We start from the raw sequence: 22,765 nt of genomic DNA, 5'->3' as shown, positions 1-22,765 counted from the left end.
TATGATTTAGCCAATTTGTGTTTTCTACTATACTCTTTTGTTTAATTTATTTGGTAAATATTTCTCAAAAGTTCCTTCACGAAAAAAATAGTAGTAACACATATATAAAAACATAAATACATAACTAGCTCTTTGTTTTGAAGTAGCTTCTCTTATTCGTGGAAGAAAGACACTTTATTTGGTAATGAAACACAATTGGCTGCAAAAGTAGATGCTAACGGCAAATTAATCAGATTGTAAAAAATTCTATATTGAGATAAATAGATTAACGAATAATTACAAAAAAAATTATATAAGAGAAATAAGCATGTTATGCTAAAGAAAAGGAAAGATCAGTGTTAGAAATGAGATCTCTGAAATTATTCATAATCATTAAATAAAAATTATAATTTTTCTATTATAATTTCAAAATAACTTATAGAATCCCTTGTAATTTTCGTTAAGACTAAAAAATTGTGATAAATGGTAAAAACTCTCTGAGACAAAACAACAAAATATAGCTCAGGAATGACGTCCTGAAACTTTAACCTTCCCTATGAGTCGCAAAAGGCGATTTTGCCTCTTGTTCTTTTTGCCCCTCAAATTTGTTTTTTTTTTTTGTTTGGGTTGGGGGAGGGGGGGGGGGGATTTTCAATATTTTTTCTTCTATGTATAATGGTGTTTTTCTGACCCTTCTCTCTCTCTCTCCTCCTTTGTACACTTCAGAAATACATAGCATCTGCATATATATATATATATATATATATATATATATATATTCTTAATTTTTAAAACCCTTTTTTGCCCCTTTTAATTTTCTTTCCGTTTGGTGGGATCCTTTTTCCTTTATGTTCCATAGGCAATTTTTTCTTTAGGTTGAAGAGAAACTCTTGAAAATAGACATGGCTGTGATGGATGAGATTGGAGTTGATGTCAGGTTAGACAGCTGAATTTCCCACCTCCCAAGAAACTTATTAATTGCTCTTTTTCTTCTCTGTTTGTAGATTATTTTTGGATATTTTCTTCATTTCTTGTTGAATTTGTTTAACTAATGTAAAATTTTAATAGAGGTGAACAATTCTTCTATCATTTGACAAGAACTGTAATTTTTAGGAACTTTTGGCTTTGTCATCTTTTGGGTTTTATTTGGGGGGAGGGGGGGGGGGTTGAGATGTTGGGTATGTGAGTAATAATTTAAAGTTACAATCTTTTTGGTTGTATTCATGAATTATTGGAAATTCTGACGTGGGTCCATTTTGAGACTTCAAGAAATGAACTTGGATATTGGACTATTGGATTTTTGTCAATTCTTGAATTTGTGAACACTTTGAGGATTGTTGTTTGTTTATTGGGTGTATATGTAGTATTTTTTTCCTTTCATTTGATTTGAATGGAGTACTGTATGATTGATGCTGATGGATTGGGCAACAGCTCGGACATTGAAGTCGATGACATAAGGTGCGATAATATAGAGGAAAAAGATGTGAGTGATGAAGAGATTGATCCCGAGGAATTGGAGAGGCGAATGTGGAAGGATCGCGTCAAGCTCAAGAGGCTTAAGGAAAGGCAAAAACTTGCTGCACAGCAAGCTGCAGACAAGCAGAAGAATAAGCAAACCACCGATCAAGCTCGGCGGAAAAAGATGTCAAGAGCTCAGGATGGGATTCTGAAGTACATGTTGAAACTCATGGAGGTTTGCAAGGCTCGAGGATTTGTTTATGGCATCATACCAGAGAAGGGTAAACCAGTGAGCGGTGCGTCTGATAACATAAGAGCTTGGTGGAAGGAGAAGGTGAAGTTTGATAAGAACGGTCCTGCTGCAATAGCAAAGTATGAAGCAGAATGTCGTGCGAAAGGAGAGGGCGTTGGTAATCAAAATGGTAACCCGCAAAGCGTTCTGCAGGATTTGCAAGATGCAACGTTGGGGTCCCTTTTGTCTTCTTTAATGCAACATTGTGATCCACCTCAGCGGAAGTTCCCGCTGGAGAAAGGTGTCTCACCGCCCTGGTGGCCAACAGGAAACGAGGAATGGTGGGCAAAAATGGGACTGCCTAAGGGTCAGAAACCGCCGTACAAGAAGCCACATGATTTGAAGAAAATGTATAAAGTTGGTGTTCTAACTGCTGTTATAAAGCATATGTCACCTGATATCGCAAAGATCAGGAGACTAGTCCGGCAGTCAAAGTGTTTACAGGATAAGATGACTGCGAAGGAGAGCTCAATATGGTTAGCTGTCTTAAGTAGAGAGGAGTCCACTATCCAGCAACCGAGCAGTGACAACGGGTCATCCAGCATAAGCGAGGCACCTAATAGAATTCGCGGTGAAAAGAAGAAACCTTCTGTTGATAGTGAAAGTGATTATGATGTTGATGGTGTCAATGATGGTAATGACTCTGTTTCATCTAGGGATGAGAGGGGAAATGAACCATCGAATGCTCGTCCTCAATCTCACCAAGGTAAGGAGCAAGGAAATGGACAACGTCGAAAAAGAAAACGTGCTAGGTCGAACCCTCAACAGACTCAACTATCTCTCAACAACCAGCAACCTGATGATGAGGCTAGAAATACCTTACCTGATATAAACAATTCAAATGTGCTGTTTGCCGGGCACATCACAAATGAAAGCCAACCAGAGAAGGATCAACCTGAATTACAATTAAGAGACTCTAACCTTTCCGTGGTTCCATCAACTAATGCGGTCTCTACAGAGGATGCATTCATCGGCAATGGGCCATCAATTAATCCAGTGTTGGAAAACTCTGAGGTTGTCCCATATGAATCGAGGTTTCATCTTGGAACTCAAGATTCTGTTGTGCAGCACCAGCTTCATGATACTCAGTTGCAGAGCAGAACCCAATTTTCTGGGATGAATAATGAACCTAGAAGTTCCATATTTCATTATGTACCTCCAAACAATGGGTTACATAATGGACCTGAAAATTCTGTCATACATCATGAATTACAGGATCCTGGTTTTGCTCATGGATCTCAATATCCTAACTTGCATCAACCTCATATATATCAATATTATACACCGTCAGCTGAATTCGTGTCAGCTCATGATGAACAGCAGTCTCATTTGGCGTTCAATGAACCTCAGATTAAAACAAAGGATTCTGGAGTTAGGTCATCAGTGCTTCATGGTAGTAGAAATGATATTGCCAGAGAAGATCACCATTATGGAAAAGACACATTTCAGCATGATCATGATAGGCCTGTTGAGATGCATTTCGCATCTCCAGTTGCTGGTGGCTCACCGGATTATGCTAGACTCAGCAGTCCGTTTAACTTTGATCTTGATGTCCCGAGTACATTAGATACTGGTGATTTTGAACTATTCCTTGATGAAGACGTGATGACATTCTTTGCCTCGTAAACAACTATGCTAAAACTACAACATTTAGAATGTGAGTTACAGTAAACTGAGCTAATTCTCTCCCTCTTTGGTTGTTATTTAATAGTAATCTAATTGTTGTATCCTCACTTTTTTATGCAGGTACCTGAAAACTGCTGCAACATATAGTTAGCTGGAGTGAGTCCTCTCATAAAATGAGAACCGGGACTGTAAGTTATGGTATCGGCTGTCAAAATGTAAATTCAGTAGCAGAAATTCTTTTTTTCTTTTCCTTTTCTTGGCATGTCTTTTACATGTTGCAGACTTGTGCTTCGCGTAATTGGGATAGTTTCTGATTGAAAAAAGGCAGGAGAGCCGAAAGCCAGAGTTCCTTCTCATCTTCTTTATTCATAGCAAACTTACTCGTCGTGCTAAGAAATGTTTTCTCAAGTGCTACAAATCAAAATGGTTACACGTATTTGTTCCATTCTTGAGGAAAAGCATTAGTACATGTTCCAGTGCTCATTTCGAGGTTCTCTTTCTTTATAATATGGATACCACCACATTCATCAACAGCCTAATTAACATGCCAAGTAGGCTTCATTAATTGTGGAGCAGTTTGTGCCATTTGTTCTGGAAAATGGTAAGGTAATAACAGGAGTAAATGAAGAAGGGAAAAAGCAATGGAAATCTTTACGAGTGGTCTGAGTCTCGACACCAACTTTCCAATCCTTGCGGACTTGAATTGGATCTGTGCAAAGTAGGAGGTAAATCTGTACATAAGAGGAAATTTAGCTGAATTCCGAGTGAAAAAATATAAATCAGCACTCCTTCCCCTACCCCTCCCAACTTTCAACCCTTGAACAAACCATTATCTAAGTTTGAGTGTGTGAAGATTCTCTTGTAATGCCAAACAGCCAAAGAGATTGACTTTCTACGGTCTACTTTAAGCTAAAGTCTCTGCTTTCATTCCTGTCACAAAATCACAACTTGACACCATCTTAGTTACAAGAGCTTGACATCACCCTAGCATTGTCTTATTGAGCATCAAATGTTGAACATATGACTTAACTTTTATGTTCCATCTTAAAAATGTATTATTGTTGGTTTTACATTGAGTTGTGCTTTGGTTCAAAGAATGGGAAATCACATAATCCTGAATGACATGATTTAGAAGAATAACAAAATACAAATGATCTTCCTTGAACTTTAATTCTTTATTGTCAAATAGAAATGAGAGTATGGGATTGTTGTTGAGTATGACTAATTATGACATTCAGAAAAGAGCTTGTGCATCTCAAGTTATGTTTATTATGAACCCTAATCTTGACTGTGGATGATGCTTTTGTAATGATATTTTAATGAGTGCATCTTGGAATTTGAAAAGAACTTGAGCAATGCACTAGTTTGCTGTTTTTTTAAATCATTTAATTGTTGACACTTTACTCTCGCGAGTGAGAACAAAAGCACAACTCAATGCAGAAGCAACAATGATGTGTTTCTAAGCGTTTCTAAGCGAAAAGAGTTCGACTAAAGGCAAAAAACAAAAGGAGTGCTGAGGTCCTTTGGGGCTTTTAGCCCCAAAGTGCGAGTTTTAATGAAGAAACGCGCAAATGAAGAAAAAGGATGACTATAAGCCCAAACTAAAACTATATGGGCAAATGATTGAAAATATCTGAAATTAAGAGATATAGCTTTTGTTTAGTCTGCCTTCTTCTAGACATAGCCCATAGGTGATGATTGATGCATGCATTAATGCTTTGATACCTGAATTGAAAGCGAGCAAGGCACTCAATCTAGCTAAAGCGTTCATTCATTGAGAAAGATAACAGGAATTTTCAATCTTTTGAGTTTTGAGCTTCTATCGTTCTTTTTTCTTTTTTGCAATTTATTTATTCTTTGTGCTCTTTCTGCACCTTAAGTTCTGCTTTAAGCCTTGTCGGCCTGGATTTTGAAAGAATGATCAAGGATGTCGAAACAAGAGGAAGCTGTTAGTTTGCGCATGAGATTCAACTATTAATTATTTGGTCAGCACTAAGCTTTATTAACCAAATATTTTGATTTTGTGGCTTAATCTCTTAGACCCTTGTTTCTAGAAGGTAAGCTATCAGCTAGATTATTTGTTTTCTGCTCTTTGTATACGAGATTCCAGGAATTTTAAGTCGGTTCATGTTTGATGGGCCGGAAAAGTTTTGTGCAGGAGTATTGTTCGTTAACAATGAAGGAGGGAAATAAGAAATTGGGAAGGTAATGTGTTGTGTGCATGTTGGAATGATGGACACTTATTTGTTGAAAAAGAAACGTGTTATAACTTTGAGCGAAACTGTACTTGAATGTCTAGTTAGCTTGTTCTATATTTTGGTCTTCACCCCATTTGCAGGATGCATCAAAAAAAGGGGGTAAATAAATAAATAAATGCATAAGAAAGAAGGATATCTTTGGAAAAAAGAGGAAGTTCATCAAAAACCATATAGGTTAGGTGGCTAGGAAATCTTTTCACTCATTGTTCTGTGTGATAGTCTAATTGTTTTTGGGTCATATATGGGTTATATATTATGATATTGGAAGAAAAAGTCTGAGATTGGCTAATCAGGTAAAGTCTGAGATTGGCTAATCAGGTATGATGTAATTATCCTTTTTTTAAAGTACAAAAGATGGTCAAGACTCCTACTAATATGTGCTCTGTGACGATGAGAAAAAAGACATGTACTCTGTGATACAGTGGCTTAGAAGTCGCTGCAGCTTGCAGGAAACTTTTTGAGGGTAACGAAGAGCTAAGTTGTTCGGACTCTTCACTTTCGTTGTTGCACCCGTGTCGGCACGTGGGTGTGTGGGATCCGTATAGGATCTGGTCAACCGATTTTGGGTACTTTGACCAAAATCAACGGAGAAATCAAAACAAATGCTAAAGTGAAATTGAAGAAAATGAAATATCTTGTACGTAGAAATTTCTATGTTAGTCATTTTCCTTTTATCTCCTTGAATCTCCTCTTGATCAATATTTTCTCCTTCTCGAAACACATTGTAAGTTTTTCACATAATGTCTCATAATTTAGACATATTCTTATAACTTTATTTTTAGATATTTGAATTATTTGTAGCCGAATTCCTACCTGGATCCATACCTCCCGAATCTTAAAATTTAGATCATGAAGGATCCGACCTCTAGATCCGCACCTGTATCGGACACAGCACCGGGCACCCGAGTCCAAGCAACTTAGACGAAAAGCAAAAAGATGGAAGGTAGGAGGACATTTTCTGGTTCTTAGTTGGGGCTTTATGAATTATGAGAGAAGTGCTTAAGATTAGGGGTATTTACTCTGTCTCCTGACACAACTCAAGGAAACAGGTAGAAAAGTGGGAGAGCTCAGCAGACTCAAGAGAAATAGAGATCAGTTAGAAGGAAATGGCCTTTAGAGATGGCTGCTTCCATTAACTCTTTTGTTAAGTGTATATCCCGAGTCAAAACATCTGATCTTCCTTCATCGGGGAGGGTGAAATTGAGTCACTTAATTTGAATCCTTTTACTGGAGCGCTGAGACTGTACTTTTCCTCTTATCTAAGAAGCTTTGTCGTTTTAGATGTCTAACATGACAGGTCTGTTGATATGTCAGTTTCTAGCAAGTTAATAGGTTTAACTTAAGTTAGACCTGCTGTGAATCTGGAAAAAAGAAGAGGATAATTTAACTTCAGTGAGACATGAAACCTGTTATGCATCTGAAAGAATTAACAAGCAGATGCCATGGATATGTATGAACCTGTTTCTAGTTTGCTGGCCTTTTGCATGCTCTGATCAAAGATTCCAGATTAATCATTCAGATTACCATATTCTGCACTCATATTTTTCTTTTCTGTTTTTTTGACATGGTCTGGTGTGGATGTAGATAGAGAACAAATGATAGCCAACTCGCAGTTTGGGATATGCTTATTAGCTTCCTTTTCCTGGCATCCTTCGGAAAGGGAATTTCACTTGCTTTGTGATATATCACAAGCAGAATGCATGTTTTAACGGTTTCATCCTAGCACACATAGCATTAAATGATTTTGATGATCTTTTTTTTTTACAGGATTTAAGTACTTTGTATGTATATGATATTTGTTTTTGTGTTTTTGTTTATCTATTCCTTAGTTTCTGAATCATGAGTATTCCCTACTGGAAGCTTAATGATAGGGATATGTAACTCTTGAATGAAGTCATGTTAGGACTCGATCTATGACCCTGTTCCGTTTTGAAGTTGTTATATTTCTTTGTTTCCCAGGTATTGCTATTTATTTGCACAAACAAGGTCTATGTACATGCCTGTTTGTTTGAGTTCACATTTGCTATCAAATAAAATAGTTTCACCCGCATATCTGTAACCCTTGGTAGCCGTCGTCAATGTATACTCAATGTAACAAGTGTATCATCAATATATAGTGAGTGTATTAGCGTATAATATATTACACTAATTGCAATGATTATACTTGCTAAAATTTGGAAGAAATAAAGATTAGGATTATTTTTTGTTGTGGGCTTTGGTGGCCTCCCGTGAAGTGTAAAAATGAGAAAATGACCCTCTATAGCCCCTCAAAATTTTTTGTATAGTGACAGTCAATTTTGTATATATTTTGTATAATGACAATTTATTTTGTATATTTTATGTATAATGACAGTCTATTTTGTATTATGAAAATCTGATCTTAATCCTGGTCACTTCATGACTCAGATTACTCCAAATCAGCTTCATGAACCATCGGAGGTTTATACTCCCGAGTCCAAAATACCTCTACAGTAGCCCACACATTTTCATTATAGAAGTCTAATTTGAATTGACCCACTTTTGGTCTCTTATGTTGCTGCAAGCCCATAAATTCATATGTGATGCTAGTTGAACGATTTGGCTAAATGTTTCGCAAAGTGTGAGCCACATCATCAATCACCTAAAATCAGTAGAAATAAATTTTTTTTTTATTAATAACACACTAGATTAATTAACTGCATTGAATTCAGTACTATTTTTTTTATATGAAAAACCAATATTTCTTACCACGGTCGCCTTGAATAGGGGAGAATTCAAATAGCGAACAAGGGTAGCACCTCTGAGAAGAACCATGGGAACTCCAAAGTATGGAACCGTCTTATATACCTTTGTAAAAAGCTTGCACAACCAATCTTTCATGATAACCGAGTATATTGTGGGTCAGGTGTATAATTCGGTAGCTAACCACTGCAATTCCTTTTGGGCTATGCCCGAGTGGGTATAAATGAATTTTGCTCAAAAATGAGAAAATGACCTTCTAAAGCCCCTCAATATTTTTATAGCCCATGTTTTCTCCCATTGACCCGAAACGGTCCTTCGGCCAAAACATATTACGTCTAATAGCCCGAAATGTCTATTTTTTATATTTTTTAATATAGTGATAGTCTATATTGTATATATTTTGTATAGTGACAGTCTATTTAATATATTTTTTGTATAGTGACAGTCTATTTTGTATATTTTGTATAGTGACAGTTGATTGTATATACATTATATAGTGATAGTCTATTTAGTATATTTTTGTGTATATTTTGTATAGTGACAGTCTATTTAGTATATGTTTTGTATAATGACAAGCTATTTTGTATAATAACAATCTGATCTCAATCTTGGTCACTTTCAGACTCAGATTGCTCCGAATCCGCTTCATGAACAATCGAAGGTTTATAGTCCCGAGTCCAAAATACCTCTACAGTAGCCCACACTATTTTATTATAGAAGCCTAATCTGAATTGACCCACTTTTGGTCTCTTATGCTGCTGCAAGCCCATAAATTCATATGTGAAGCTCGTTGAACGATTCAGCTAAATGTTTAGCAAAGTGTGAGCCACATCATCAACCACCTAAAACCAGTAGAAATAATTTCTTCTTTATTAATAACTCTCTAGATTAATTAACTACATTGAATTCAGTGCTATTTGTTTCATAAGAAAAACCAATATTTCTTACCACGGTCGCCTTGAATAGAGGAGGATTCAAATACGAAATGGGGTAGCACCCCTAATAAGAAAACTCATGAGAACTCCAATATATGGAACCGTCATATATACCTTTGTACAAGGCTTGCACACCGAATCTTTCATGATAATCGAGTATATTGTGGGTCAGATGTATAATTCGGTGGCTAGCCACTAGAACTACTTTTGGGATATAAAATGTATATTGTAATTTTGGGCTACCGGGTGTTATAAGTTTGGACCGAGTGACAATAAATGAATTTTGCTCAAAAATGGAAAGTTGACCCTCTAAAACCCCTCAAAATTTTAATAGTCCATATTTCCCCCATTGACCCGAAATGGCCCTCTGGCCCAAACATATTGCATCTATTAGCCCGAAATATCTATTTTGTATATATTTTTGTATAGTAATAATCTATTTTGTATATATTTTATATAGTGACAGTCTATTTAGTATATCGTTTTGTATAGAGACAGTCAATTTTGTATATTTTTTGAATAGTGATAGTCTATTTAATATATATTTTGTACATTGACAGTTTATTTTGTATATATTTTGTATAATAACAGTCTATTGTATATAAAACATATAGTGCCAGTCTATTTAGTATATTTTTGTATAGTGACAACCTATTTTGTATAATAACAATCTATTTAGTATATTTTTTGTATAATGACAATTTATTTTGCATAATTGCAATCTGATCTCAATCCTGGTCACTTCCCGACTCAGATTGCTCCGAGTCAGCTTCGTGAACCATCGGAGGTTTATACTCCCGAGTTCAAAATACCCCTACAGTAGCCCACACTTTTTCGTTACAGAAGCCTAATCTGAATTGACCCACTTTTGGTCTCTTATGTTGTTGCAAGCCCATAAATTCATATGTGATGCTAGTTGAGCGATTCGGCTAAATGTTTCGCGAAGTGTGAGCCACATCATCGACTACCTAAAATCAGTAAAAATAATTTCTTCTTTCTTATTAACACTCTAGATTAATTAACTGCTTTGAATTCAGTACTATTTTTTTCATATGAAAAACCAATATTTCTTACCACGATCACCTTGAATTTGGGAGGATTCAAATAACGAACTGGGGTAGCATCCCTAACAAGAAAACCCATGAGAAATCCGAAGTATAGAACCATCTTATATACCTTTGTACATGGCTTTCACACCTAATATTTCATGATAACCGAGTATATAGTGGGTCAGATATAATTCGATGGCTAGTCACTAGAATTACTTTTGGCCTATAAAATGTATATTGTAATTTTTGACTACCGGATGTTATAAGTTTAGCCCGAGTGGTTATAAATGAATTTTGCTCAAAAATGAGAAAATGACCCTTTATAGCCCCTCAAAATTTTAATAGCTCATATTTGTTTTCCATTGACCCGAAACGGCCCTCTGGCCCAAATATATTATATTGAATAGCCTGAAATATCTATTTTGTATAGTGATAGTCTATTTTGTATAATGAAGTCTATGTAGTATATTTTTTGCATAGTGACAGTCTATTTTGTATATATTTTATATAGTGACAATGTATTTTGTATAGTCAGACAGTCTATTTAGTATTTTTTTGGTACAATGGCAGTCTATTTTGTATAATGACAATCTGATCTTAATCTTGGTCACTTCCAGACTCAGATTGCCCTGAATCAGCATCATGAACCATCGGAGGTTTATAGTCCCGAGTCCAAAATACCTCTATAGTAGCCCACACGTTTTCATTATAGAAGCCTAATGTGAATTGACCCATTTTTGGTCTCTTATGTTGTTGCGAGCCCATAAATTCATAAGTGATGCTCGTTGAAAGATTCGGCTAAATGTTTCGCAAAGTGTGAGCCACATCATCAACTACCTAAAATCAGTAGAAATAATTTCGTCTTTATTAGTAACACTCTAGATTAAATAACTACATTGAATTTAGTACTATTTGTTTCATAGGAAAAACCAATATTCATTACCACAGTTGCCTTGAATCGGGGAGGATTCAAATAACGAACTAGGGTAGCACCCCTGACAAGAAAACCCATGAGAACTCCAAAGTATGGAACCGTCTTATATACCTTTGTACAAGGCTTGCACACCCCATCTTTCATGATAATTGAGTATATTGTGGTCAGATGTATAATTCGATGGCTAGCCACTAGAATTACTTTTGGGATATAAATGTATATTGTAATTTTGGGCTATCTGTGTTATAAGTTTGGCCCGAGTGGCAATAAATGAATTTTGCTAAAAAATGAGAAAATATCCCTCTATAGCCCCTCAAAATTTTAATAGCCCATATTTTCCCCTATTGCCCCGAAATAGTCTTTTGGCCCAAACATGTTGCATCTAATAGACCGAAATGTCTATTTTGTATATTTTTTTTATATATTGATAGTTATTTTTGTACATATTTGCATAGTGATAGTGTATTTAGTATATTTTTTATATAGTGACGTTCTATTTTGTATATTTTGGTGTACTGACAGTTATTTAGTATATATTTTATACAATGACAGTCTATTTTATATATATTTTGTATAGTGACAGTCTATTGCATATAAATAGTACAATGACACTTTATTTAGTATATTTTTGTATAGTGATAGTCTATTTAGTATATTTTTGTATAGTGACAGTCTATTTTGTATAGTGACAGCCTATTTAGTATATATTTTGTATAATGACTTTCTATTTTGTATAATGATAATCTGATCTCCATCTTGGTCACTTTCCGATCTGATTGCTCCGAATAAGCTTCATAAACCATCGGAGGTTTATACTCCCGAGTCCAAAATACCTCTGCAGTAGCCCACACTTTTTCATTACAGAAGCCTAATATGAATTGACCCACTTTTGGTCTCTTATGTTGCTGCAAGCCCATAAATTCGTACGTAATGCTAGTTGATCGATTCAGCTAAATGTTTCGCAAAGTGTGAGCCACATCTTCAACCACCTAAAATCAGTAGAAATAATTTCTTCTTTCTTTATAACACTCTAGATCAATTTACTGCGTTCAATTCAGTACTATTTTTTCATATGAAAAACCAATATTTCTTATCACAGTCACCTTTAATAGGGGAGAATTCAAATAGCGAACTAAGGTAGCACCCCTTACAAGAAAATCGATGAGAACTCCAAAGTATGTCATATACCTTTTTATAAGGCTTTCACACCCAATCTTTCATGATAATCGAGTATATTTTGGGTCAGATGTATAATTCGGTGGCTAGCCACTAGAATTACTTTTGGGCAGTAAAATGTATATTGTAATTTTGGGCTACCGGTTGTTATAATTTTGGCCCGAGTTGCTATAAATGAATTTTGCTCAAAAATGAGAAAATGACCCTCTATAGCCCCTCAAAAGTTTAATAACCCATGTTTACTCCTATCGACTTGAAATGGTCCTTCGGCCCAAACATATTACATCTAAATGCCCGAAATATTTATTTAGTATAGTGATAGTCTATTTTGTTTATATATTTTATAGTGGTAGTCTATTTAGAATATCTTTTGCATAATGACGGTCTATTTTATATATTTTTTATATAGTTGCAGTCCATTTAGTATATATTTCATATAGTGACAGTCTATTATATATAAATTGTAATGGCAGTCTATTTAGTATATTTTTGTATAGTGACAGTCTATTTAGTATATATTTTGTATAGTGACAGTCTATTATATATAAATTGTATAGTGGTAGTCTATTTAATATATTTTTGTATAGTGACAGTCTATTTTGCATATATTTTGTATAGTGACAGTATATTTGATATATTATTTTGTATAATGACAGTCTATTTTGTATAATGACAATCTGATCTCAATCTTGGTCTCTTCCTGACTCAGATTGCTCCGAATAAGCTTCATGAACCATCGGAAGTTTATACTCCCGAGTCCAAAATACCTCTGCAGTAGCGCACGCTTTTTCATTATAGAAGCTATTCTGAATTGACTCATTTTTGGTCTCTTATGTTGCTGCAAGCCCATAAATTCATATGTGTTGCTAGTTGAATGATTCGGCTCAATGTTTCGCAAAGTGTGAGTCACATCATCAACCACCTAAAATCAGTAGAATTAATTTCTTCTTTATTAATAACACTCTAGATTAATTTGCGTTTAATTCAATACTATTTTTTTCATATGAAAAAATAATATTTCTTACCATGGTCGCCTTGAATTATGGAGGATTCAAATAAAGAATTGGGATAGCACCGCTGACAAGAAAACCCATGAGAATTTCAAAGTATGGAACCGTCTTTATATCTTTGTATAAGGCTTGCACACCCAATCTTTTATGATAAACGAGTATATTGTGGGTCAGATGTATAATTTGGTGGCTAGCCACTAGAATTACTTTTGGGCTATAAAATATATATTATAATTTTGGGCTATCGCGTGTTATAAGTTTGGCCCGAGTGGTTATAAATGAATTTTGCTCAAAAATGAGAAAATGACCCTCTATAGCCCCTCAAATTTTTAATAGCCCATATTTTTCCTTATTGACCCGAACCCTCCGGCCCAAACATATACATCTACTAGCCCGAAATATCTATTTTTTATATTTTTTTATATTGTGATAGACTATTTAATATATATCTTGTATAATGACTGTCTATTTTGTATATTTTTTTTATAGTGATAGTCTATTTTGTATATTTTTTGTACAGTGACAGTCTATTTGGTATATATTTTGTATATTGACAATCTATTTTTTATATAGTGACAATTTATTGTATATAAATTATATAGTGGCAGTCTATTCAGTATATTTTTGTATATTGACAGTCTATTTTGTATAGTGACAGTCTATTTAGTATATTTGTTTAATATAATGACAGTCTATTTTGTATAATGACAATCTGATCTCAATCTTGGTCACTTCCCAACTCAGATTGCTCCTAATTAGCTTTATGAACCGTCAGAGGTTTATACTCCCGAGTCCAAAATACCTCTGCAGTAGTTCACACTTTTCATTATAGAAGACTAATCTGAATTGACCCATTTTTGGTCTCTTATGTTGCTGCAAACCCGTAAATTCATATCTGATGTTATTGAATGAATCGACTCAATGTTTCGCAAAGTGTGAGCCACATCATCAACAACCTAAAATCAGTAGAAATAATTTCTTCTTTATTAATAAAACTCTAGATTAATTAACTGCGTTGAATTCAGTAGTATTTTTTATATGATAAACCAATATTTCTTACCACGGTCGCTTTGAATTGGGGAGGATTCAAATAACGAACTGGGGTAGCACTCATGACAAGAAAACCCATGAGAACTCCAAAGTGAGGAACCGTCTTATTACCTTTGTACAAGGCTTGCACACCCAGTCTTTCATGATAACTGAGTATATCGTGGGTCAGATGTATAATTTGGTGGCTAGCCACTAAAATTACTTTTGGGCTATAAAATATATATTGTAATTTTGGGGTACCGCTTATTATAAGTTTGGCCCGAGTGGCTATAAATGAATGTTGCTCAAAAATGAGAAAATGACCCTCTATAGCCCCTCAAAATTTTAGTAGTCCATGTTTTCCCTTATTGACCCGAAATGGCCCTCCACCCAAACATATTATATCTAATAACCCGAAATACCTATTTTGTATTTTTTTTTATAGTGATAGACTATTTAATATATATTTTGTATAATGACAGTCTATTTAGTATATTTTTTGTATAGTGATAGTCTATTTTGTATATTTTTGTATTGTGACAGTCTATTTGGTATATATTTTGTATATTGACAGATTATTTTTTATATACATTTTGTATAGTGATAATCTATTGTATATAAATTGTATAGTGGTAGTCTATTCAGTATATTTTTGTATATTGACAGTCTATTTTGTATAGTGACAGTTTATTTAGTATATTTGTTTTGCACATTGACATTTTATTTCGTATAATGACAATCAGATTTCAATTTTGGTCACTTCCTAACTCAGATTGCTCCGAATTAGTTCATGAACCATCAGAGGTTTATACCCCGAGTCCAAAATACTGCTCCTGATCCCAGACTTTTTCATTATAGAAGCCTAATCTGAATTGACCCATTTTTGGTCTCTTATGTTTGCTCCAAGCCCTTAAATTCAAATGTAATGCTATTGAACGATCGGCCTAATGTTTCGCAAAGTGTGAGCCACATCATCAACCACCTAAAATGAGTAGAAATAGTTTTTTCTTTATTAATAACACTCTAGATTAATTAACTGCGTTGAATTCATTACTATTTTTTTTCATATGAAAAACCAATATTTCTTACCACGGTCGCCTTAAATAGGGGAGGATTCAAATAATGAACTGGGGTAGCAGCCCTGACAAGAAAACCAATGAAAAATACAAAGTATGGAACCATCTTATATACCTTTGTGCAAGGCTTGCACACCCAATCTTTCATGATAACCGAGTATATTGTGGGTCAGATATATAATTCGGTGGTTAGCCACTAGAATTACTTTTGAGTTATAAAATGTATATTATAATTTTGAGCTACCAGGTATTATAAGTTTAGCCCGAGTGGGTATAAGTAAATTTTGCTAAAAAATGAGAAAATGACCCTCTATAGCCCCTCAAATTTTTAATAGCTCATATTTTCCCCTATTGACCCGAAATGGCCCTCCGACCTAAACATATTACATCTAAGAGCCAAAAATATCTATTTTCTACTTTTTTGTGTATAATGATAATCTATTTTGTATATATATCTTATAATGACAGTCTATTTAGTATATTTTTGTATAGTGATAGTCTACTTTATATATTTTTTTGTATAGTAATAGTCTATTTAGTATATATTTTGTATAGTGAAAGTCTATTTTGTTATATTTTGTATAGTGACAGTCTATTGTATATAAATTATATAGTGGCAGTCTATTTAGTATATTTTTATATAGTGGCAGTCTATTTAGTATATTTTTTGTATAGTGACTATCTATTTTGTATATATTTTGTATAGTGATAGTCTATTGTATATAAATTGTATAGTGGTAGTCTATTTAGTATATTTTATATAGTGACAGTCTATTTAGTATATTGTTTTTGTATAATGACAATCTATTTTGTATAATAAAAATCTGATCTCAATCCTGGTCACTTCCCGACTCAGATTGCTCCGAATCAAATTCACGAAGCATCAGAGGTTTATACTCCCGAGTCCAAAATACCTCTGTAGTAGCCCACACCTTTTCATTATAGAAGCCTAATCTGAATTTACCCATTTTTGATCTCTTATGTTGCTGCAAGCCCATAAATTCAAATGTGTTGCTAGTTGAACGATTCAGTTCAGTGTTTCGCAAAGTGTGAGCCACATCATCAATCACCTAAAATCAGCACTATTTTTTCATAAGAAAAAACAATATTTCTTATCACAATCGCCTTGAATTGGGAATGATTCAAATAGCGAACTGGGGTAGCACCCCTGCCAAGAAAACCCATGAGAACTCCAAAGTATGGAACCGTCTTATAAACCTTTGTACAAGGCTTGCACACCCAATTTTTCATGATGGGTCAGATGTATAATTCGATGGCTAACCACTAAAATTACTTTTGGGCTATCAAATGTATATTATAATTTTGGGCTATCGGGTGTTATAAGTTTGACCCGACTGATTATAAAATTTTGCTCTGTAAAAACCCCAAATGAAAAAGATTAAAATAAATTTTAAAATGTCCAAATATCTTGTCAAGGAGATGAAAACAAGGATCACACCTTTTTACACGAAATAATGAGCAATCAGTCTTCTTCATAGGACAGAAAATATTAATGTTGTCACTCAGCATCAAATGATTGGGAGTATCACATTCCGTACTATTATTTCTTATGAACCAATCATTTATCTCCACATCTTGTACGAATAACGTTGTTGCAACAATTGTGGACGTTTTATGTTTTCCCTCTCGTCGTCTGTATAAACAGACAAAAACATCGTACTATCATTATATGCCTCTGTTGAAACGACAAATTTTATTCCCCTTTGGTTTTCAAAATTATCCAGTCCAAAGGGAACTTCCAGTATTTAAATATTCAAATATAGTTCAAAAACAACAATTTTTTGTTCTCATTCCCTTTAAACTTAAAATCTCTAGATATGAAAGAGTAACCAGCCTGCCACTACGTGAGAAAACAGAGATAAAAATGGCGTATTTAGGAGCTTTTACAATGTCATTGTTCTATGTCCTGATGATTTTCATGGCGGTTTCAGCACCCTTTGTTCTTGGCTTTCCTCCATGTAAACTCTCTCTCTCTCTCTCTCACACACACACACACAGTGACACAGAGAGTGAAAGTCCCTCTTTCTATCTATCACTCTACAATATGCTTATTTATGAGAATGTTATGTATCTATTTTTTCAGTTGGTCAAGAAGTAAAAGGGGGTTTTCCAGATGAAAAGATTCAGGTATTTATCAACTTCAAAGTGGATTTCGTTTAGAAAAAAAAACAGAAAAAGATTTGAGCTTTTGATAATTGAGTGTTTTTTCCCTCTAATTTCTTGGTCTTTTTGTTGTTTTGGGGGATTTAACAGAAAGAAGGGAAGAGGAGTATTAATAATGAAGTGTCAGAAGAATCAGCAAGACAAATTCCAACAGGACCTGACCCTCTTCATCACAACCACCTTCCAAAAGTTCCATAAATATTACTATTAAACAATAATATTGGTGCTCACTCTCATCTTCTGTCAAACCCTTTTACTATGAAATTTTATCTTTTATATTCAATGTTGTCTATATTTGTGGTTCAACTATGGAATAGACAAGTTCTCTTACTTAGAAGCTTTTGCTCGTTTAAATAGGTATTAATTTTCTTTCTATTCAAATTTTAAGTTGTGGAATTTGGAAAATTCAAAAATAGGATGTACTAGTGGAGTTCATTTTGATTGTTTTTCCTCCTTCTAATTGTTATCTATGACCCTTGTTTTGCCTTTTTTGGTTAATTTGAACTTATCTGAAAGTGTTCAAAGAATAGCTGAAAAAGATGTATTTTGACATGGGCTATCATAATGCTCCTTTTTTACAAATTAAATTTTATCGGGTGATTTGGAATGCAAATCTTCTAATTTAGAAAAGATCAATAAAGAAGCATATTAAAGTATCCATTCCCCCCCCTCCTTTTTTTTGGTTGAATAGAGCATTACTTTTAGAAAAACCTGACCCTCTCTATTCAAAAGGATTCCTTTAGAATGATCCAAAATACATGAATAGCTGACAGAACGAATGCTTTAATAGGAAGAGACTTGTGACTTTTTGCAGGATTCTTTTTCCTTCTTATTTTGCAGTTTTCTTATGAAAATCTTATGTTGATTGGTCACTTCTTCCTCTGTGCTTTCACTATTAACAAAGAGGAAAATGTGAATTTTGGAATCAAATCAACATTGCCTGTTTTGTTTGACCAAAAAAAGTTGCTTAAAATAATGCCAAAATATGTGGAAAGTTGACAGGAAATGTGCTTTGGGATACGACATCGTTCTCTCGCCCTGCTATTTCAGATACAGAGATACTTAAGGGGTAGGAAATGATTAGATGCACATGAATATAAAATGTTTACATACCTTCTACTTCAATCAAACCAATTCCGAAAAAAGACAAAAAATGATCTGTTTTTTTCTTCATTTAATATTTGAACCAATCAGAATCCTGAATTCTTGACATCAGAAGCTCTGGGGTACCCATTATACTCCAACTTAACATTCAATGTTGCACATATAGCTCTGAATTTCAACCTCAATGAGTCCATAATATCAGTGACAGACTCGTTCTCCGGTTCAGAAACAGGATACTTTTGAAGCAATTCATCCATCTGTTTGATGCTTTTCTGCACACGCGACGAGACGCAGTTTGGTTGTATATGAATTGCAGCATTCCAGATATCAACGCAACCTCTGTAAAAACCTAACTCCTCACCTACTTCGAACCCTGTTTTCAGCCCCACCTCACGGCCTTCATCTTTACCCGAAGCTAGGCCGCTAGAATAGCCTTCAGAATAACCTTCCTTGTAATGAGTGTCCTCTAAGTTCAGTGATGAGTCGAAAATGTCGTCAACTGAATTAGGCTGGTGCGAACTCATGGATGCGTTACCAAAACTTCAATTGGCAGAATACTTCAGACCGGTGTATAAGAACAAACAAAAACCTGAAACTGTCAAATTTTAGTTGTTACATACCACTCAATATAAGGTAATTGAATGATCAAAACTAGGAAAAAGTGATCATCAGTTTATACACCTCTTACTCCAAAACTTTTTTATTTGTAGGGATTGGGAGTCTCAAGACTACTGACAACTAAGCCTGGTCATTTGGTTATTGTGAAGTCGAGAGCATTGTTTTTTTTCCCCTAAAAAATGAGCAATTCACTGTGGGCTTTTGGCTCGACTCCAGTTGGCTCACTGTTTATGAATTCTGGGGAGGATGGGGCCGTCCCCTACCCTCCGCCCAACTTAAATAGCAAGCTTTTTCCGCTCCTATACCCTCCTCCTAACTAAACACCAAGTCGAGAGCCTAGTGCTACCTGATAATTGAATATATTTTGGTTTTGATGACCAAATATTCTAGGTTCGATTTACATTTTAGGTTAACCAAAGGAAGAAGGGATTGGTAAGAGGCTCTATTTTATCACAAGAATTTGCATTTAACAAAAAGAGAAATGAATCTGCAGAATTGACTTTTAAATCCTCACTTAGCAAATACCATTAAACAATTAGATACTCTAATATAATAAAGCACATTGAAACCAAGGACATCAATGATTGAGGAAAAACATAACAGCACTTCAATCGTTAACCAAAAAAGAAAAAACTTCCACAAAATTCAAGAGGAATTTTAAGCAGCTGTTCAAACAAGCAACCTTTAGTAATTTCTTTTCAACAACGCATATATTAATTCACTTCAATGACTAGTTCAAAGTAGCTTCGCAGCGTCATAAAAGGACAAGAATGGAGCATTGGTTTATTCCAAGATCCCTGAAGCATATTACTCCAAAGTCCTAACCAAATAGAAGCACAAAATGAAATATTTCAGAGTCATAACCACCAAATGTACACTACAAAAGTTAGCAGCTACTTTTGTCCGTGCATATCTTAAATCATGCTTTTCACAAGTTCGGTACGCTAGAGGGTGACGAAGGAACACTAGTTCTATTGTCTCTAAGCCCCCATTCTTCCTAGCAACCGAGTCGATGTCAAAGAACCAAGTGAGGCCCTTCTCTATGCATCCATGTGCAGCTAGGGGAGTTGCGGCCTCAGGCAGTGGAAGATGAATAACAGCTAAGGAATAGCTTGAACTAAGAGGAAGTGAAGTAATACTTGGCCAATAATTGAAGACTTCGCACGTACCCCAACTAATTCTTTTCTAATACTAAGGCCGCCTATTTGTACTCGTTAGTAGGAAAAATCCCTTCACTTCAAAACAATCAATCAGGACTGGTGCCATCCGCACTTCTTCTGACTATCGAAAGTGGAAGTTCAAGCTTTGAAGCTCCCCGAAGGCAATCTATTTTATTAGTAAATAAATTCGATCGTATCACGGATACAGAGGCATAAGCAAATTTTTAATGTACCACATGATTCCTATTTAACTCTACGTTCTTCAGAAATTATACTGCTTCAATCAGAACAAGTTGTTACCTGTCTCCATTTTCAAGTGAATAAAATAACAAATTGAGAAGCCATGAAAATGTCACACTTCAGAAGAACCTAAACTATTTTACCTCTGTTTCTTCAGTTGCCAATGTCTTTTTCTCAGTCAAACAAAATGACAACGTAAATTCATCAAAAACTTTTATGGTGCAACGGAAGTTTTTGCCCACATTTTCTCAATTTTGGACTCCAATACCAAGATATGATTTTGCTCTTCCCCAATATAATTAAAGCATTAAGAGGATTGGGGATGGGGAATCATTGAACAAGTGAAACTAAAAACGGAAACAGCTTACTATTTCAAGCCTTGATCGAAATGTTGATGGAGCTAAGTAAAGGAAATGGTAATTCGTAATTCCAAATTTGAAGCCCTAATTGAACATTTGAGTGAATTTGGGCAATCCGAACGGATGAAACGTCATTTAATCAATTGGATCTTTACGCAAATAGCCACTCATATTCATTGTTTACTCTTTTAATAAACAGAGTAATTTTCATAAAGCACTATCTTTTAGTAGTAATTAGTCATTTATAGATACCATTTGCTATATTACGGATTATAGATACTTTTTCTGTGGTTATAAGATGAATTTAATGTATTTAAGCTATTGTATTCATGAATACAGTAGCAAAAATATGCGTGAATCAGGGAAGTACAACTAATCAGTTGTTGTATTCGACTGTATTCACGGAGTGAAATATGGGATTACAGCTGGACAGATTATTGTATTCGACTGTATTCGCAGCGTGAAACAAGGGATTACACTGTTAACGAAAAGTAAATCAATTAACATAATAGACTCATAATATAACTCAACAAACTCAATTATAACACACAAATTTTGTATTTTCAGTTATAAAAAAAATTCTCCACCGAAAAATACCCCAAAAAATAGCAATCTTCAGAGAAATTATATAATACATCTGAATACATAAATTATATTAATTAAAAAAACATATGAATACATTTATGGCATATAGCTAGACAGTGAATACAATGAAATACATAGAATACAACGGGATACATTGAAATACAATGAAAAAAAAGACAGTGAATACAATGAAATACACAAAATACAACGAGATATATTGAATTACAATGGAAAAAAGACAATGAATACAATAAAATACATGAAAATATATTGAAATATATTAATAGGAAATCAAGTTGCTCAACCCCAAAATCCATCGTCTTTGTTCAAGAACAAACCCTAATTTTCGGCGAATCTGCCGTTCACCGGAAGCCGGTAGTGAAAATGCACCGCCTTCGTGAAAATTTCACTCTGAGTTGTTTGGCAATAAAAATTCCTTTAAATTATTAGAAGCACGCCCTAGTGGAGCAATGTCGTCTTTTTTGCTAAAACCTTTTGGAGAAGGATCCTAAGAATGACTTCACAAGTATAACGACTGATCTCCTTTCGCCTTGTACTGCCACGGTACTAATGAATATGCTATAACTATTGTACTTTTGAAAACTAAGTAGACGCAAACTCCTTCTGATTTCTTAGTTCCTTTGATACAATACCATTAATTGGATCGAAAAACATAATCGAACCCTTGGTCATGGAATAAAACACAACTTGCATTGGCTCACATCTTTTTCAATAGTAATAGCAACTTCAGAAAAAGTATCATACGAACTAAACAATTCGAAATCAGCATCTCTGAAGTGGGCTTTGCACAAATTCGGTGGAAGAAGGAGGAGATCGGAAATTTTAGTGGGATGTGGGAAGAGAATGAGATGTATCAAAGTAGAGAGAGAAAGAAAATAGTGTAACTGATTAGTGTATTTAGTGGCTTAGGGTTAGGAGCTAACCAAAATTAAATATTTTGCTAAAAACCTT

The 22,765-nt window shown here is 34.6% G+C and overlaps 2 protein-coding genes and 1 long non-coding RNA gene across 4 annotated transcripts; 2 read left to right on the top strand and 1 right to left on the bottom strand.

The window, feature by feature from the left end:
• Positions 1–699: 699 nt before the first annotated feature.
• LOC104236364 (ETHYLENE INSENSITIVE 3-like 3 protein) lies at positions 700–4,425 on the top strand. 2 transcript variants are annotated; one of them, XM_009790276.2, is made up of 3 exons: positions 700–916; positions 1,411–3,386; positions 3,476–4,425. In XM_009790276.2, exons 1-2 carry the CDS (start codon positions 882–884, stop codon positions 3,353–3,355), a joined length of 1,980 nt encoding a protein of 659 aa, XP_009788578.1. In that variant the 5' UTR covers positions 700–881; the 3' UTR covers positions 3,356–3,386; positions 3,476–4,425. The 2 variants fall into 2 exon arrangements, with proteins under 2 accessions (XP_009788578.1, XP_009788577.1); XM_009790275.2 differs by lacking the exon at positions 700–916 and having other exon boundaries at positions 923–3,386.
• Positions 4,426–17,282: 12,857 nt separating this feature from the next.
• On the top strand, positions 17,283–18,025 carry LOC104236363 (CLAVATA3/ESR (CLE)-related protein 40). The gene is made up of 3 exons (XM_009790274.2): positions 17,283–17,522; positions 17,648–17,691; positions 17,818–18,025. The coding sequence occupies exons 1-3, from the start codon at positions 17,429–17,431 to the stop codon at positions 17,923–17,925; spliced, it is 246 nt and encodes an 81-aa protein (XP_009788576.1). The 5' UTR covers positions 17,283–17,428; the 3' UTR covers positions 17,926–18,025.
• A 764-nt stretch (positions 18,026–18,789) lies between these two features.
• On the bottom strand, positions 18,790–21,368 carry LOC104236362 (uncharacterized). The gene is made up of 2 exons (XR_011402248.1): positions 21,218–21,368; positions 18,790–19,426 (listed from the first exon to the last, which is right to left on the bottom strand). It is a non-coding gene; the product is annotated as an uncharacterized lncRNA (long non-coding RNA).
• Between the last annotated feature and the right edge of the window lie 1,397 nt (positions 21,369–22,765).

This window comes from Nicotiana sylvestris, chromosome 9, assembly GCF_000393655.2.
Source record: "Nicotiana sylvestris chromosome 9, ASM39365v2, whole genome shotgun sequence".
Taxonomy (NCBI): Eukaryota; Viridiplantae; Streptophyta; class Magnoliopsida; order Solanales; family Solanaceae; genus Nicotiana; species Nicotiana sylvestris.
Note: the sequence above shows the minus strand (reverse complement) of the source record. Positions and strands in the feature narration are given on the sequence as shown.